Genomic DNA, 17,855 nt, shown 5'->3' on the forward strand with positions numbered 1-17,855 from the left:
GGGACTGGCCCTCCCCAGGCAGAGTAGGGAGACAGCTCAGGCAGGAAGGACCTCAGCGGGGCTGTGGCTGACCCATTCACCCTCCTCTTTAAAGTTCTCCCAGAACGAATCCTGGAGAAGTTGGAATCAACTGAACGTGATGAACAGGGGCATGGAAGGGAGGCCGTGGTGGAGATGCTGACGCTGTGCCCACCGACCACCACCTGTGTTCACGACTGCCCCCTTCTCTGGACGGCTGCTGCTGCTGCTGTCGCTTCAGTCATGTCCAACTCTGCAATCCCACAGACGGCAGCCCACCAGGCTCCCCCGTCCCTGGGATTCTCCAGGCAAGAGCACGGGAGTGAGTTGCCATCGTCTTCTCTGCTCTGGACGGCTACCCTTGGCCAAACCGGGCCATGTACCCAGGGGGCAGTGACCGACTGAAGGGCCTCACCTTAGGTGTAAGTGCCCGTCACAGACCCAGCCTGGGTGCTGCGCAGGCAGACCCCAGCTGGCCGGGCCTCCACCTCCTCTGTGCTCTGGGTCCCTCAGCCTGGGGCACTCTTTGAGTGCGTGGCCTCCGGCCAGCGTCTTCACCCAGGCCAAGCTCAGAGCCTGGGGCTGCAGCACCCTTACCCAACACACAACTGAGCTCTGGACAAGAAGGGACACAGGACCACAGGGTGGTTGGAATTGCTTTTATTGGGGCGAGCGCGGCAGGCCCACCATGGTCAGGTTAGTGTTCTGCCCTCGGAGGCAGCCGAAGCCGAGCGCTTCCACCCGCCACCTCCCTGGGTTAGTGGAACATGCAAAGCTCAGTCAGAGGGTGGAGGTGGGGGTGGAGCCGCCAGGGCCCGGGGTGATGGAGCAGGAGCGGGTGGCACCGGCGGGGTGGCCTGGTTGGCACGGACCGCCTCGGCCGCGTCCCGGGCCCACTCGGGGGCTGAGGCTCCCTGGGAGAGGCAGGCAGTCAGCACCCGGGGGAGGGGTGCCCCACAGGCCTTGGGGGGCGCTGGGCCCACAGCGGGCAGAAACCTACAGGGGACCCGTTGTACCTGGCTGGCACGCCTGAGAGCTGGGCAGTGGCGAGCCTTTCACCAGGAGGATCTGTCTCCCACCCCAGGTCTGGGTCCTTGGGGCCTGGGGTGCGAAGGGGGACACAGAAGGCACTTACTAGGGAGCTGAGGCTGGAAGGCTGAAGCCAGAGGCCTGGGGTCTGGGGGGCCTGGCCTGGGCCAGCTGGGTCTGCTCGGGGACCTCACCCTCCCATGGGGAAGGGGCTTCCTGAGCAGCCGAGGAGAGGAGGGGACCAGGACTCGCTGCCGCCCGCGCAGAGCGAGCGGGTCAGTCCTGGAGACAGAGGCGCTGGTCCCGACGGCCCTGCTGCTAGGGGCTGCGTCCGCTGCCCAGGCAGGTCGGGCTGGGGGTTGGGTGGGGCTGGTCTACAGGGCTGGGGGAAGCTCGCCCAGACGGAACCCCTCGGGGAGATGGGAGGGCTGAGTTGGGGGCCCACCTCTGGACCCTCCAAGGCACCTGGCTGTGGTGAGTGGCAGGTAAAGAGGAGCAGGGAGACCCGGGGGGTGGAGTGGTCAGTGGGGCTGGACTGGCCCCGTCCCCGGGAACAGGCTGTCTGGACAGCAGGTATATATTAATATGTTAGTCTAGTCTTTTTGGTTAAACTTTAGGCACCGCTTGGGAGGAAGACACCTTTCAATGTTAAAGAGACCCCAGCGCCTGGGCGGGAGGCCACATGCAGAGCGGGAGGCAGGGAGCAGGAGGGGTCAGGCTGCCGTGGACTCAGGGCCCCCCAGGGAGGACGTGGGCCCCGAGGCGTAGCGGCGGCCATAGCCTGAGGAGGAGTAGGACGAGGAGGAGAAGGTCATGGAGAAGCCTGAGCCCGTGGCATCGAAGCTGCCGCGACGGGAGCCAGCCCGGGAGCCGGTGCGCGAGCCGGAGCGCGAGCCGGTGGTGGAGCCGGAGCCGCTGACGCTGTAGGGGCTGTAGTAGCCCTTGCTGGACTGGGCGGCGGCCTCCAGCAGCCGCAGCCCCGTGCCCTCCTCCACCATGCTGCGGTCCAGTGCATCCTTGTAGGAGATCTTGAGCTTGGTCTTGGGGCAGGTGAGGTACTTGGAGTACGCGCTGACGTCACGCAGCTTCTGGGCGGTGCGGGCATCCACCGTGCCGCGCTGCAGGGCCTCGTCCAAGGGCACGCGGCCTGGCGTGTCGGGCTCAATCAGGCCGCCCGTCAGGTACTGCACCTCCAGGAAGCGCTGCCCTGCCTCGTAGTAGAGCCAGCCCTTCTTCAGGGCCTGGGCGGCCGACATCTTGGTCTTGGTGCGCGGGTCCTCGAAGCCGCAGAAGGCCTTCTGGGCCAGGTTGATGCGGTCCACCATGATCTTGTCCACCAGGCCCTTGTTGACGGCTTCGGTGACGGGGAAGCGTTCCCCAGTGTTGGGGTCGATGATGCCCCCAGTGCAGGCCTGTGCCTCCAGCAGCCGCTGGCCGGTGATGTTGTCCACCAGGTTGCGGTGCATGGCCTCCGTGATGGACACCTTCTCCAGGGTCTCGGTATCCAGGATGCCGGCCACAGGGCCTGTCTCCTCCGTGGGGTCGGACCAGGAGGCCAGCTGGGTCCTGGAGACGGCCGGGCTGATGGGGTAGGAGGATGACGACCCCACGGAGGACGAGCGCGAGCGGAAGCCGCCGGCATTGCCTGAGAGCATGTCCGCGAACTCGGTGATGGACAGCGTGCCGGCACGGTACTGGTCCAGTGCCGAGCGGTCAATGAGGCTCTTGGCAATGGCCTCATCAATGTCATACTGGCGGCCTGAGCGGCGGTCGATGATCATGGACTTGACCACGCCATCTGAGGATGAGATGGTGATCTCCTCCCACTCACACTCCTGCTCCGACAGCTCCAGGTAGGTCTGGTGGTCGATGAGGCCCTTGCGGTAGGCCTCGTACACGGACATCTCCTTGCCCGTCTCAGGGTCCACAATGACCACACGCCGCTTACGCACTGAGGACTTGGAGGACGTCTTCCGCTCCCTCTTCTTCTCCTTCAGGGGCAGGAGCCGCAGCCCCGTCTGGGGGTCGGTGACACAGCGCTCCATCAGCTGCAGGTAAGTGAGGTTCTCCTCCGTGTTGGGGTCGAAGAAGCCCTTGGTGTCATCTGAGGGGTCGGTGAGGATCTCATTCATCTCTTCGTCGAAGAGGCCGCGCTGGTAGGCCACGTCCACAGGTAGGCGGTGGCTCTCCTCGGGGTCAATGATGCCGCCTGTGGCGATCTGGGCCTCCAGCAGGCGGATGCCGTGGTCCTTGAGGATGAGGCCCTTCTTCATGGCCTGGAAGAGGGAGATGAGCTTCCCGGAGTAGGGGTCCTTGTAGCCGGTGACGGCACGCTCAGCCGACAGCAGTTTGTCCTTGAACTCGGGGCCCACGATGCCCATGCGCACGGCCTCCTCCACAGTCAGCTTGAGCCCCTTGATGGGGTCGATGACATAGCCGGTGGCCGCCTGCGCCTCCAGGAGCTCGAAGGCTGTGCCAGGCCGAATGATGCCCTTCTTCATGGCCTGGTACACCGACAGCCGCTCCTTGGTGGCATCGACGAGGACGCCAGCAATGCTGCTGGTACCCTCGAGGAACTTCTGCAGATTCTTGGAGACCTCCTCGATGGAGGTCAGGCCCTCCTGCAGCCGCTGCGCCGTGGCCTCATCCATGACGTGCGAGCGTACCAGCTCCTCCACCGTGATCTGCTTGCGCAGGCCACGGAAGGTCAGCTTGCGGGCGTCTGAGAGCGGCAGGAGGAACAGGCCGCTGGCTTCATCGCGGCGGCAGCGCCGCAGCAGCTGTGTGTAGCTGAGGCGCTCGTCCGTGGAGGGGTCTATGTAGCTGCGCACCTCACTGGGCTCTGAAAGCTGGTCGTGTGTCCTTGTTGAGGTAGCCACGCTGGTAGGCCACCTCCAGCGGGAGGTGGAAGCCCAGGCGTGGGTCCACGATGCCGCCCGTGGCCAGCTGAGCATCCAGCAGCCGCAGGGCCTCCTCGGCGGGGATCAGGTCCTTTTTCATGGCCTGGAAGAGCGAGATGGTCTGCTCCGTGTAAGGGTCACGGTAGCCGGTCACGGCCCGCTCGGCCGACAGCAGCCGGTCATGCAGCTCGGGGCCCACCAGGCCCTTCCGTACGGCTTCATCTACGGTCAGCTGGTCGCCCTTCACCGGGTCCAGCAGGAAGCCCGTGGCTGCCTGCGCCTCCAGCAGCAGGCGGGCCACCTCGGCGCTCAGCAGCCCCTTCTTGAGGGCCTGGTAGATGGTGAGGGTCTGCCTGGAGCCGGGCAGGTAGACGCCAGCTACACAGCCCGTGCCGTAGAGGTAGCGCCAGGCAGACTCGGCCTCCAGCACCTCGCGGAGGCTCCTGGTGCCCTCCCGGAGCAGGCTATAGGACTCGCGAGAGATGACCCGGGCCTCATGCAGGTCCTCAGCTGTGAGGCGGCGGCGCACGTAGTCATAGGACGCCAGGTTCTGCTGGCGCACGATCTCGGTCTTCTCGATGATCTCAATGATGATGATGATCATGCGCTCCTTGGTCACCCGGCCAGCCTGGAAGTCGGCCATCAGCTGGGCCCGCTGCTCCTCGGGGATCAGGTCGGACTGCATCACCTCCCACAGGGACATGGTGGAGCCCCCGTGGCTGCCGCCCCCGGGGATGTCGATCTGCGTCTCCTCGAAGGCCCTCCGTGTCTCCTCCTCAGTGTACACCCGCGTGGTCTCCACCACCTCCGCCTTCTCCGGCCCTTTCAGTGGCAGCAGCCGCAAGCCCGTCTCGGGGTCCTCCACGCAGCGCTCCAGCAGCTGCCTGTACGTGAGGTTCTCACGGGTGTTCGGGTCGAAGAAGCCCTTGGTGTCGTCGCTGGGGTCCTCCAGCACGCGGTTCATCTCCTTGTCAAAGTAGCCGCGCTGGTAGGCCACGTCCACGGGCACACGATGGCTGTGCACGGGGTCGATGATGCCGCCTGTGGCGATCTGGGCCTCCAGCAGGCGGATGCCGTGCTCTCTGACGACCAGGCCCTTCTTCATGGCCTGGAAGAGAGAGATGGTGCTGCCTGAGTAGGGGTCCTTGTACCCAGTCACAGCCTTCTCGGCCGACAGCAGCTTCTCATGCAGCTCGGGGCCCACGACACCGGCCTTCACAGCCTCGTGGACATACAGGCGCTGGTTTCTCACAGGGTCCACTAGGAAGCCCGTGGCCGCCTGTGCCTCAAGCAGGAGGATGGCAGTGCTGGGCCTGAGCAGGCCCCGTCGCATGGCCTCGTAGATGGTCACCTTCTCCTTGGACTCCTCCAGGTAGATGCCAGCCAGGCAACCACTGCCTTGGAGGAGGGTCCGCACTGAGTCCAGCTCTGACAAGTCCTTGACTGATGTCTTGCCGTCCTTGAGCTGCTCAAACTGGGAGCTGCTGAGGATGCCGGAGGCCAGGAGCTCGCTGGCCGGCACTGGGGCACGGAGACCGCTGAAGGAGAGCCTCTCACGCCGCGTGGTCTCCACCTCCTCCACTATGGTGATGATAATCTTGATGATCTTCTCCACGGTGACCTTGCCCGTGCGGAACTGCCGCAGCAGCTCCTGTCTCTGCTCGGCTGTGAAGTACTCGGAGTTGATGAGCTCCCAGATGGTCACTGCCCGGCCCTGGAAGCTGCCCACAGGGACCTCGACAGTGGCCTTCTGGAAGGCCTCGCGGGCCTGGACCTCAGAGTAGAGCTCCTGCTGCCGGGCCCGGGCTGCCTCCTCTGAGAGCGGCAGCAGACTCAGGCCTGTCAGTGGGTCGGGGCGACACTGTTGCTGGAGCTGGCTGTAGGTGGCCGGCTCCCAAGTACGGGGGTTGTAGTAGGTCTTGGCGTCATCTCTGGGCGCTGTGAGGGCGGTGCTGGTTTCCTTATCCAGGTAGCCGCGGGCACAGGCAACATCCAGGGGCAGACGGTGGCTCTTGCTGGGGTCCACGATGCCCCCCGTGGACAGCTGGGCGTCCAGTAGACGCAGGCCCTGCTCCCTGGGAATGAGGCCCTTCTTCAGGGCCTGGAACAGGGACACGCTCTGCCCTGAGTAGGGGTCCTTGTAGCCGGTCACAGCCTTCTCGGCCGATAGCAGCTTCTCATGCAGCTCAGGGCCCACCAGGCCGGCGCGCACCGCCTCGTCCACAGTCAGCCGTGCGCTGGTGGCAGGGTCGATGACATGCCCGGTGCCAGCCTGGGCCTCGAGCAGGGCGACGGCTGCCTCTGGCTGCAGCAGCTCTTTCTTCAGAGCCTCATAAATGCTTAGTTTCTGCCTCGCCTCCTCAAGCCACACGCCTGCAATGACACCCGAGCCCCGCAGGGCCCGCCGCACAGCTTCCACCTCAGCCACCTCCTGCACGGAGCGCTCGCCCAGCTGCAGCTGGCGGAAGAGGTCCCAGTCGATGACCCCACTCTCAAGCAGCTCGGCAGCAGGGACCAGGGCACGCAGGCCCTGGAAGCAGAGCTGGCCCTTCTGCTCGTGCTCCTCGATGACGGTGATGACGATCTTGATGATCTTCTCCACGGTGACCTTGCCTGTGCGGAACTGCCGCAGGAGGTCCCGCCGCTGCTCGGCCGTGAAGTACTCGGAGTTGATGAGCTCCCAGATGGTCACCGTTTTGCCCTGGAACTTGCCGAATGGCGCCGACACAGTGGCCTTCTCAAACACATCCCGGGCCTCCGAGTCAGTGTAGACCAGCTCACCACCCTTGGCAGCCTGATCTGTGAGCGGCAGCAGCCGCAGGCCTGTCTCGGGGTCCTCCACGCAGCGCTCCAGCAGCTGCAGGTAAGTGAGGTTCTCATGCGTGTTGGGGTCGAAGAAGCCCTTGGTGTCGTCGCTGGGGTCCTGCAGCACACGGTTCATCTCCTCGTCAAAGTAGCCGCGCTGGTAAGCCACGTCCACGGGCACGCGGTGGCTGTGCACGGGGTCGATGACGCCGCCCGTGGCGATCTGGGCCTCCAGCAGGCGGATGCCGTGCTCGCGCACGATGAGGTCCTTCTTCATGGCCTGGAAGAGGGAGATCTGCTCCCCGGTGTACGGGTCCTTGTAGCCAGTGACCGCGCGCTCGGCCGACAGCAGCTTGTGGTGCAGCTCAGGGCCCACGACACCCTCCTTCACAGCTTCGTTGACGGTCAGCCGCCTGTTCCGCACTGGGTCCAGGAGAAAGCCTGAGGCTGCCTGGGCCTCAAGCAGGATGAGAGCGGTGCCCGGGCTCAGCAGCTGCCTCCTCAGGGCGGCGTAGATGGTCAGCTTCTCATTGGCAGGCTTCAGTAGCAGCCCCGCGATGCTGCTGTGGCCCTGCAGGTAGCGGCGCACGTCCTCCCGCTGTGTGAGCTCGGCCACCGTCGTGTGGCCCTGCACCAGCCGCTGCACCTCCTCTGTGCTCAGGATGCCCGCCTCTTGCAGCTGCTGGGCCGGCACCTTCTGCCGCAGGCCCTCGAAGGCATGCTCTGGCTCTGCAGCTGGGCCGTCGGTCGCATCCTGGCCGTTGGGGAGGGCTCTGGTGGCCGCTGCCTGAGCAGCGGTGATCTCCTCGGAGTGGGCCAGTGCGGCCCGATGCTCCTCCTCCAGGTGCTCCAGCCGCTCACGCAGCCGGCGGTTTTCCTCCGCCAGCAGCTGCTCCTGCTGCTGCCGCTGCTGCTCCAGGAGCTGCAGCTCCTCCTGCTTGCGCCGCACACCCTCCTCAGCCTCACGCTGCCGCCGCCGCGCCTCCTCCATGCTGGCCAGCAGCTGCTGCTTCTCCTGCTGCATCTGCTGCTGCTGTCGCTGCTGCTCCTCCCGCAACTTCTGTGCCTTGGCCACCTCGTCCTGGAAGAGCCTCTCCAGCTTGGCCTTCTCCTCCTCAATGAAGCGCTCCCGCTGCAGCAGGCTGTCCTTCTCGGAGAGAAAGCTCTGCTGCAAGGCCTGCGTCTCCTGCAGCAGTTGCTCCTGCTGCACCGTCTGCATCTGTCAAGGGGATAGGGGGCGGTCAGGGACACCCGGCCAGGCGCACCTTTCCCAGAACAGACCCCACCCCAGGTCCCTACCCTCCGCCGCAAGATACCTCCTCAGACTTGAGCTGCAACAGCTCAGCCTCCTTCTTGAGCTTGTCCTTCTCGCGCTCGAGCTCCGCAATGGCCTCCCTCAGGCGATCGGCATCCCGGTCGCTCTGCTGCCGCTGTGTCTCCAGCGTCTGCACCAGCGTCACCTTCTCTTGCGTGGCGAGCTCTGTGCGGTGCAGCTTTGCGCTAATCTCCTCCGCCTGCTTCCGGAAGCGCTGGGCGTCCTCCTCCGCGCGAGCCTGGGCCCGGCTCATCTCAGCCACACGCAGCCTGAGCCGCTCGGCCTCCGCGCTCATTTCCAGCTGCCGCTGCCGCTCAGTCTCCAGGGTCCGCTGGAAGCCTTGCGTCTCCTGTGCCAGCTGCTGGGCCATCTGCTCCTTGTCCTCCTGCAGCCGGCGGGCCTGCTCCTGGGCCAGCTCCTTCTGCTGCTGCAGCAGCTCCGCCTCGGCCTTGAGCCGCGTGGCCTCCTGTACTGCCTGCATCTTCTCCTTGAGCATCTTCTCCGCCAGGGCCCGCTGCTGAGCCAGGTCCTCCTCCGCCAGCTGACGCAGCCGTGCCGCCTCCTGAGCCGCCACGCTCAGCCGCGCAGCCTCCTCCGCCACCTGCTTCATCTTCTCGGCCTCCTCCTGCAGGAGGCGCTGCGTGTTGTCCTTGTCGCGCAGAATAAGGGCGCGGTTCTCCGCCTCGATGCGAGCCTTGAGCTTGCCGAGCTCCTCCATCTGGACGCGCACGGAGAATAGCTCCTCCTCTACCTGGCTGCGCTGGCGGGCGGCCTCGGTCACCTCCGCCTTCAGCCGCTGCAGCTCCTGGTCCAGGATGCTTTTCTGGTGGTCCGTCTCCTCCAGCTTCAACCGCAGTGCCGTCAGCTCCTGCTCCACCTGGGCCTTCTGCCGCAGTGTCTGCTCCGCGAATTTCTTGTGTTTCTCCATCTCCGCATCGGCCGCCTGCTTCTGCCGCAGGGCCGCCTGCTCTGCCTGCGCCCGCCGCGCCGCCTCTTGTTCAGCTTCCTTGCGCAGCTTCTCTGCGGCGGCCTGTGCCTGCGCCTGGGCCTGAGCCTGCTCCTCCGCCGCCTGCTTCAGCCGCTCCGCCTCCTCCACGCGCTGTCGGGACTGCGCCGCCTCGCCCTCGGCCCGCTCGCGCGCCTCCTCTGCCTCCTCCGCCGCACGCCGGGCAGCCTCGGCCTCGCCACGGAGCCTCTCCAGCATGCTCTGCTCTTGCTGGAGGGTCTGCTGCAGCTCCTGCTCCTTCTGCTGCACTGCAAAGGCATGCGCCTTCTCTTCCGCCTGCAGCCGCTTCTGGGCAGCCTCCTGCGCCAGCTGCAGCTGCCGCGCAGACTCTTGCTCCGCGCGCTCGCGCAGGCGCCGCGCTTCCTCCACCTTGGCCTTGAGCCGCTCCACCTCCTCCAGCGCAGCCTTCCGCTGCCGCGCAGCCTCCTCCTCAGCTGCCAGACTCTTCTGCACACGCTCCTCGGCCTCCCGGCGCCGCCGCTCCTCCTCTGCGGCCAGCTGCCGCTGCCGCGCCGCCTCCTGCTCCGCCTGCTCCTTGCTGCGCAGCGTGTCCTCTGCGTTGCCGCGGATGCGCCCCAGCTCCAATTCCAGCTCCGCCTTGCCGGCGGCTGCCTTCTCGAAGCTTGCCTTAAGGGCCAGGATCTCCTCCTCCACCTGCCGCCGCTGCCGCAGAGTGTCCTCCACCAGCCCCTTCTGCCGCTCCAGTTCGCTCTCAGATGCCTTACGCAGCTGTGCCAGCCGCTCCTCGATGTCGGCCTTGTGCTGGGCTGCCTGCTCCTCCAGCCTCCGCCGCTGGAAGGCTTCGTCTTCTGCCAGCCGCCGCAGGCGCTCGTTCTCGGCTTCTTTCTCCTTAAGTGCGATCTCTGCCTCCGTCTTGAGCCGCGTGGCCTCGCTGATGGCAGCCAGCTTCTCGGACAGCACCCGCTCAGCCTCTGCCCGCTGCCGCGCCGCATCCTCCTCTGCCAGCTGCCGCTGCCGCTTGGCCTCCTCCGCCAGCGCGCGCAGGCGGGCAGCCTCCTCTGCCAGCTCGCGGAAGCGCCCGGCCTCGGCTTCCAGCCTCTGCTTGGACTTCTCGCTGCTGGAGCGCGATTCCTCCTCGGCCCGCGCCTTGCTGGCCAGCAGCACCTCCATCTCAGCCCGCACCTTGGCCAGCTCAGCCTCCAGCTCCTGGCGCTTCTGCGTGGCGGCAGCCGCCTCGCTCTGTAGCCGAGCCAGCTCCTCCTCCAGCAGCTGCCGCTGCTGCTCACCCTGTTCTGTCTCGGCGCGCAGCCGGATCAGCTCCTGCTCGGCAGCCAGGCGCTGCTGCGCAGTGCCCTCCGCCAGCTGCCGCTGCCTCTCCAGCTCCTGCTCCGCCAGCTCGCGCTGCCGCACTGCCTGCTCCTCTGCCTTGCCACGCCGCCGCGCCTCCCGCTCTGCCGCCTCCTTCTGCTTCTCCGCCTCGGCCTGCGCCAGGCTCTTCTGCTGTGCCACCTCCTCTGCCTGCAGCCGCAGCCTCAGCGCCTCATTGGCCTTCAGCTGCCAGCGCTCCAACTCACGCTCGGCCTCTTCGCGGGCACGCTCGGCCTCCGCCTGCTGCTGCTCCCGGCGTGTGGCCTCTTCACGAAGCTGCACCACGGTCACGTGCTCTTCCTCGAGGGTGCGCTCCAGCTGCGCTGTCTTCTCAGCAAATGAGGCGTGCTTGCTCTGCAGCTCCGCCTGGGCACTGCGCTGTGCTGTCTCCAGCGCCACCTGCACCTGGCGTGCCCGCTCTGCCTCTGCCTGCCGCAGGCGCCGCTCTGCCTCCTCGGCCTGCAGACGTAACTCCTCTAGCGCCTGCAGGGCCCGCTGCTTCTCCCTTGCCGCCTCGGCCTCCGCCTTCACACGCAGGCCCAGCTCAGCCTCAGCCTGCCGCTTGCGCTGGGTTTCGTCTTGCACCTGCCGCCGCAGGCGTTCTGCTTCCTCCTGGGCCTGCCGCTTCTGTGCCTCAGCCTCCTCTGCCCGCGCCCGCAGCGCCTGCAGCTCGCCCTCCGCCCCGCCGCGCTGGCGCTCCGTGGTCTCCAGCTGCAGGCGCACCACTCGGATCTCCTCCTCGATGCGCAGCCGGCTGCGCTCGGCTGCCTCCACCTGCCGGGCCTTCGCCTGGATCTCCGCCTCCGAGCTCTGCCGCAGCTGCTGCAGCTCCTCCTGGATGCTGCGCTTCTGCTGCTGCGCATCCACCGCGACCTCCTCCCGGCGTGCCACCTCCTCCTGCATGCGCCGCTGCAGCTCCTGGGCCTCACGCTCTGCCTGCGCCTTCGCCTGGGCGTGGGCCTCAGCCAGCTGCCGCTGCTTCTCCAGTGCAGCCTCCACCTCAGCCAGCCGCTCCCGCTCCTCCGCTCGCTGCTGCTCGGCCAGCCTCTGCGGCCGTGGCAGAGAGAGGGAGAGAACCAGAGACAGCGGTGAGCACACCACGGCTGCTCCTGGGACGCGATTCAGTGCCACCACAGCTCAGCACGGTGCAGGGGTTGGGGGAGGACACAGGTCATGACCTGGCTGAGGGGAATCACGTGCACCCCCCCCGGGGCACTCGGGGCAGTGAGCGCAGCCTGGCCCCACAGTGCTCACCAGCCTGGGGAAGGAGACCCAAGCGTCCTCCCCTCTTCCCGCAGACAGGCGATGGAGACAGACAAACGGAGGGAGAGAGAGAGAGAGAGAGCAAAGCAAGAGGTTTGCAGGATCCAGGAACCATGACTACCGCACAGCCCTGCCTGAGCACTGCTGATGCCCGTGGCCTGCTCTGGCCCCCCCCAACCCGGCAGGGCAGGTGGCCAGCATGGGCATCATGTAGACCCGACAGTCTGCAGTTCAGCTCAGGGAAGAGGCTGCAGGTAGGCCAGACAGAGGGCTCACCTCGGGGGGTGGTAGGAGACAGACGGGCCAGTGCCCTGCCTCGCCGTGACGCCCCTCCCAGTCCCCACAACCAAACAAGCCCAAGTCTTTGCAGAGCAGGCGGCCAAGTGAAAAGGCCAATGCAGAACCCCGAGAAGGGACACACAGAGCCAGGGGCGGCCCGGGGCACACAACAGCCACCACGGGGAGAGCCGTGCAGTGCCAGGCCGTGGGGGGTGGGCCGTGCTGTGCCAGGTGCGCTCGGACGCGTCCCAGGGGCCACATCTGGGGGGGACGGCGGGACGGCCTCCCCACCCTGGCAGCCCTACCTCCTCCTCCTCCATGCGCCGCAGGGTCTCACTGATGAACCTGATGTACTGGCTGGTGAGCGTGCTCAACTCACTGTAGCGAGTCCGCAGGTCCACGTACTGGGGGCAGAGGGACGCCCACAGTCAGCCCTGCCCCTGCCCAGAGCCCACCAGGCCCTGCGTGGCTTTGGCTCCGCCCACCCACCAGCCCCACCGCCCCTCAGCCTCACCTCCTGGATGACGCTCTCGGACCCCGACTGGACCTTGGGCTTCTTGGCCGGCGAGGCCACTGGCTCCAGCTGTGCCTTGTACGTGACCAGCTGAAGCTCGTAGTCCTGCAGAGACACACCAATGCCTGCCAGCTCTGCCCGCCCCACCCCGCCCCTGAAACTGCCTGCAGGCTTTGCCCAGCGTGGCCTTGGCGGGGGGGCCCTCAGAGGTCGCCCCCACTGCCTTGTTCCCCGGGCCCCGAGGCCACAGAGCCTCACCTTGATGGCGTTGATGTACTGCTTCGCGAACCTCTGGCACTCCTCTACCTTTTCAGCATGGCGTTCAATCTCTTCCAGCAGGGCCTGGGGCGTCAGGGTGGTCAGCGATCACGGGGCACACCCACACCCACCCCTCCCGCCCGCCCCGCCCGGGCCCACCTTCTCCTGCCGCAGCTGCTCGCGCACGGCCTGGCTGTCGGCCAGCGGCACGGCCTGGATCTGCTCCTGCCGCCGCCTGGCGTCCTGCAGCCAGGCGCCCAGCGGGTCTGCGCTCTCCCGGTAGTAGCGCAGCTGGCGGCCCAGCTGCTCGAGCTCACGCTGCCGCACGTCGGTCTGGGCCAGCACGGCCTGCCAGCGCTCCAGCAGTTGGGTGACCCGCTCACGCCAGCGCTCCACCTCCACATCCCGCTCGCCGTGCCGCTGCTGCAGCCGCTCGCCCACCTCCTGTGCCCCCCGCAGCTCATCCCGCAGGGCATCGAACACAGGCTGCTGTGCCTCCGCCTGGGCCCGCAGCTTCTGTTGGACCAGAGCAGAGGAGCCGTTTCAGCCTGAGGCCCCGGCTGCCACCCCTGATACCATCAGGCCCTGGCAGTGGGGCGCGAGCTGGCGGCAGTACCTTCATTGCAGCCTTGGTGGCCTCAAGCTCTGGGAGGGCAGCGGGCACAGCCTGGGCCTCCTTGAGCTGCTCCTCGTGGGCCTTGAGTGCCTCCTCAGCCCCCTGTGTGCTCCGGATCACCAGGCTGATAGTCTTGAGCCTAGGGGAGGGCAGGGCCTCATGAAGACAGGCTGAGTGAGAGGCTGAGGACCAAGATCAGGTCCTGGAGGGAGGCTCATGGGGGACTGAGCGTGGGGGGTTCCCACAAAGCTTCTGAAAATGATCTACAAGCCACGTGAATGTATATACCAAAATGAACAGTGGGGGAAAAGGTGCCCATGTCTGGGAGTGAGGGCGGGGAGGAAGGAGGGGTCCTGGGGAGGACTCCACATTCCCTGGGGGCACCGGGTGGGGGGCGGGGAAGGGCCTGTTGGGGAGAGGGCCCTCTCAGCACCCTGGGTCTCTGCTGTGTCACCCATGGCCCACCTGACCCCACATTCCACCAAGAAGCTCCTCCCCTGAGGTTGCCAGTGCCCCCCAAGCTGGGTTCTGACCCTCGCTGGACACGCCCCCCTCCCCAGCACTCCTCACCCCCCTAGGCTCCCCATGCGCCCGCCCCTTGCCTCTGCACACACGCCTTCCACATCTTGGTGACCACCCCCCGACCTCCCGGTATCCTGTGGGCGGGGGTGCTAGTCCTCCTCCCACAACTGCTCTCGCCCCTTGGCCGGTCCTCGGGAAGCCAGCCCAGGCACGCCAGGACAGAACCCTTCTGGCCACCCCGCGACACCCTGGCCAGATCTGCACCAGCTATCCCTCAGCGGACCCTCCTCGTGGCCGCATCGCCCGGCCCATCAGCCTGTCCGCACCCTCCCGCTCTGCTCAAGACCCCTCGGTCTCCGCCCCCGGCCGCTGACAGGCACACTCACTTCTCCAGGTAAATGGCGGAGAGGCTGCGGACCTGCTCCAACTTGCCCAGGGTCAGCTCCAGCTCTGAGCGCAGGGTGGGGGCCGCAGGGGATGGCTCAGGCAGGGCCAGGACCTTCTCGGCCTCAGCAGAGAGCCGGGCGACCCCCTTGCCCAGCCCCTCCACCTCCGCCTGTGCTTTCTGAGGAGACAGAGCAGGGGGCAAGCTGAGCCTACGAACCCGACAGGCAGCACCCTTGGGAGCCGGGGGGGGTACGGTACGGTGGGGGGAGGAGGGGCCGGGGCCTGCCTGCTGCTCAGCGATGCGCTGGGCGCACTCCCGCGCGGGCTCCTTGTCTAGCGGCAGCCGCAGGCGGTGCACCGTGCGTGTCTCGCAGGCCTCCAGCTGCAGCCGGATGTCTTTGAGCTCTGAGATGCAGCGCTGACAGCGTGACTCCTCCTGCTCGCCTGGGGAACACATCCAGTTCGCACGCCGCCCAACCGCGGGCGGCCCCCCACGAGCGTCCTACCACCCCCCGCGCTGCCCACACCTACCCTGCTCCAGGCTCTGCAGCAGCTGCTGGTAGTGGCGGCTGCAGGAGCCATACTCGCGCTCGGCCTGCAGCCGGTCCTCAGGCCCGAAGCCGCCGGCATCCTGGCTGTCCCGCAGGAAGGCCTGGTAGTGCAGCTCCAGGCTGCGGAGGGCCTGGCGCTGCTCCTCAGGCTTCAGCGTGCGGAACTGTGGGCGGGTGGGCCGGGGTGAGCATAGCTGCGGGGAGACCCACACCCCATCCGCCAGGAGCGCTCAGCGGGGCCACCGTACCACGACCAGGGACCAGAGGATGAGCGTAGACGCGGAGAGGCCCCACACCCCACTAGTCTTGAGCACCCGCAGGGCCGCCGTACCGTGACCAGGGACCAGGAGCGGATGAGCTGCACGTCACGGCTGAGGCTCTGCCACGCCAGAAGGCTCTTCATGTCCGTGTGCAGCTGATGCCACAACGTGACCAAGGCCTGGTGCTGGGCCTCCAGCCTGGCGGGCAGGGCACAGTCAGAGGTGTCCAGGCAGCTGCCCTACCACCCAGCCGGCCGCCCCGCCCAGGACCACGCACCTGGCCACAGCCTCCAGGGCCTCCTGGTTTGGCGGGGGCACGAGGAAGCACACGGAGGGCACGGCAGCCTCGCTGCCGGAGCCGCTGAGCACTTTCCAGTGGAACGGCTGTGCGGGGCCCAGCATCTGGCACTCATCGCCCTTGTGCACCGTCGCCTGCAGCAGCCAGAGCCGTCAGCGTGTGGCCACGCCCAGCCCCCTCCGAGGCCCCGCCCGCCCGGCCAGGCCCTCACCTCCACCTGCTTGTAGTCGCAAACGGCCAGCAGCGGCACGCGGCCCCGTGTGGGCTGGGCGGGGTTGCGGGGCGTGAGCTGTACGATGGCCTTGGCCCGCTTGGCCAGGCCTGAGAGGTGCCCCCTGTACTCGTTCAGCTGGTCCTTCTCATCCTGCGGGGGTGGGGGGGGGTGGGGGTTCCAAGACCCTCTGTGAGGACCCCCCGTGCCTGCCCCAGGAAATGCATACATGTCCCCCGCTGCCCCACAATGCCCTGAGACCAGGGGTTCCTTCCCACGGTCCCTGGAATGTGGCGGGGCTGGGCGCTCGCCAGGACAGGCCCCTGGGCTTCCACTGACACCCTCCTCCCTGGGCAGGACCAAGTGCCCCTCCCCACCCCCACCACAGCTGTATCGTTCGGGAAGGCTGCCATGTCATCCTCTCCCTCTCCCCTCTGCCCTCCCCGGTGCTTGTGGAAGGTGCACACCTCCTCCAGTTCAGCCCCTCTGAGGGACCAAGGACCACCCTAGGCTGTGGGTCAGAGTCCAGTGGAAGCTGCCTGGACAGCTTCCAGGGTCGGCTGGACCTGCAGTACGCCAAGCTGCTGGTGAGTGGGGGCCAGGCGGGAAGTGGGTGCGGGGAGGGGTCCCGGGAGGAGGCGGCAACTGACACAGCCCCCGCCCGCCTGCCTGCAGAACTCCTCCAAGGCCCGCCTCCGGTCCCTGGAGAGCTTGCATGGCTTCGTGGCGGCCCAACACAGGAACCCTGGCCAGCAGGGCCCCCAGCCCCTCTCCTGTGTCTCGCCTGGCCTGAGCGCCATGCTTGGCCACCTCTGTGTCCACCTCAGCCACACCTGCCCCAGACTGTCCAGCTCGGGATGCCGGTGGGCCTCCTACAGCATGGGACTGACAGTGAGGCGGCTGACTCAGGCCCCTACTCGCTTCCGCAGCCCCAAGGTCAGCTCTCGTACTGGCTCTGGGCAGCCACCTACTCTCACGCCAGGCCCCTGCCACTAAGCTCTCATCCACCCCCACTGTGCATCCGGCTATGCTGACATCCCCCCGTCCAACCTCCCCTGACCTCTGCTGGTGCCTCCAGTCGCCACCCTCTGCCTCCAGAGGGACCTTCCCCGAGCATCAGCCCGGACAGCAGGCCTGCCGCCACCCGTGCCGTCCCCAGCCCTGGACTGCCCGCAGCTGTGGCTGCCCTCTAGCCCCAGCGGCCGCGCCCCCGGGCCTCCGCGTCTGCCCCCACCCGCTGCACAGCGCTGGGCCGGCCGAGCGGCTCACCTGGGCGTCCTGCAGCAGGTCCTCCAGCCGCGTGACGGTGATGGAGCGGTCGCAGGTGTACTTTCTGTGCAGAGTCTCCTGCAGCTTCCGCAGCTGCTCCTCGGCCTCCCGCACATCTGAGAAGAACTGGGGCAGCAGCAGAGGGTCAGAGCCCCCAGCCCCAGCTGCCCCAGTGTAGGCCGAGGGACCAGGCCAAAGCCTGGGGACAGCACTAACTAAGGTCAGTGAGACAGTGCACGGACCCAGTGCACACCTGCAGCCCGGCAGAGGGGCCCCTGCAGTGGGCTAGGCATGGGGGGAACCCAGGCCTCACCTGGAAATAGGCGGTATTCTCCTTCAGGTGAGCCTCGATGCAACAGCACAGCTGCAACATCCAGCTCCACTGAGTCTGCAGGGCTGCCTGGAAGGACTGCCACACAGCACGCGGCCCATCAGGCCCTGCCTGCCTCCTGGGCTGGGGTGCCCCAGCCCCCCGCCCCACCAACCAGGGGCCCTCCAGCCCCGCCCCCACCAGGGGTGACCAGGTGGGTCCCCAGCCCTGCCCCTCCCCCCAGGGGCGCCTGGAGGGGTCCCTGCAGGCCCCTCTCACCTCCACTGTGGGCCGGGCAGGGTGGTCTTCCCGGAGCAGGCGGTCCCCAGTGCTCTGGATCTCTTTGATTTTCTTTTCTTTCAGCTCCAGCTCACGCATCAGGGCCTGACAGGGGCAGGGGCCTCAGGGGCAGTGCCAAGGCAGCACTGGGGACCCTGGCTCCCACAGAGTGCTCCCGGGGCCTGGGCTGGCCCAGCCACCCACGGAAAACCCCCACCTCACCGAGGGATCCCAGCCACCACCGAGGGGCCCCGCCTCACCGAGTAGGCCTCCTTCTTGGCGGCCATGTTGCTGTTGCGCTCACTCCAGTCGAAGCCCACCTCCTCCTCCTCCTTCTCGCTCAGCCACATGAGCTCCTTGGTGGCGGCCGCCACGAAGCCATGCAAGCTCTCCAGGGACCGGAGGCGGGCCTTGGAGGAGTTCTGCAGGCAGGCGG

General features: G+C 67.2%; 1 protein-coding gene across 1 annotated transcript in view; it reads right to left on the bottom strand.

Annotated features, from left to right (window-relative positions):
- Positions 1–663: 663 nt before the first annotated feature.
- Positions 664–17,855, bottom strand: part of PLEC (plectin) — a 33,993-nt gene continuing 16,801 nt past the window's right edge. Inside the window, 18 exon segments of the mRNA XM_070382548.1 lie at positions 664–3,906; positions 3,908–7,971; positions 8,069–11,449; positions 12,250–12,348; positions 12,459–12,563; positions 12,717–12,800; positions 12,876–13,232; positions 13,333–13,471; positions 14,241–14,419; positions 14,528–14,685; positions 14,773–14,956; positions 15,124–15,250; positions 15,330–15,484; positions 15,562–15,714; positions 16,831–16,956; positions 17,144–17,239; positions 17,420–17,524; positions 17,680–17,841. Of these exon segments, the coding sequence (XP_070238649.1) occupies positions 1,761–3,906; positions 3,908–7,971; positions 8,069–11,449; positions 12,250–12,348; positions 12,459–12,563; positions 12,717–12,800; positions 12,876–13,232; positions 13,333–13,471; positions 14,241–14,419; positions 14,528–14,685; positions 14,773–14,956; positions 15,124–15,250; positions 15,330–15,484; positions 15,562–15,714; positions 16,831–16,956; positions 17,144–17,239; positions 17,420–17,524; positions 17,680–17,841 (11,820 nt within the window). The 3' untranslated portion in view covers positions 664–1,760.

The sequence above is a fragment of the Bos mutus genome, chromosome 14, assembly GCF_027580195.1.
Source record: "Bos mutus isolate GX-2022 chromosome 14, NWIPB_WYAK_1.1, whole genome shotgun sequence".
Lineage (NCBI taxonomy): Eukaryota > Metazoa > Chordata > Mammalia > Artiodactyla > Bovidae > Bos > Bos mutus.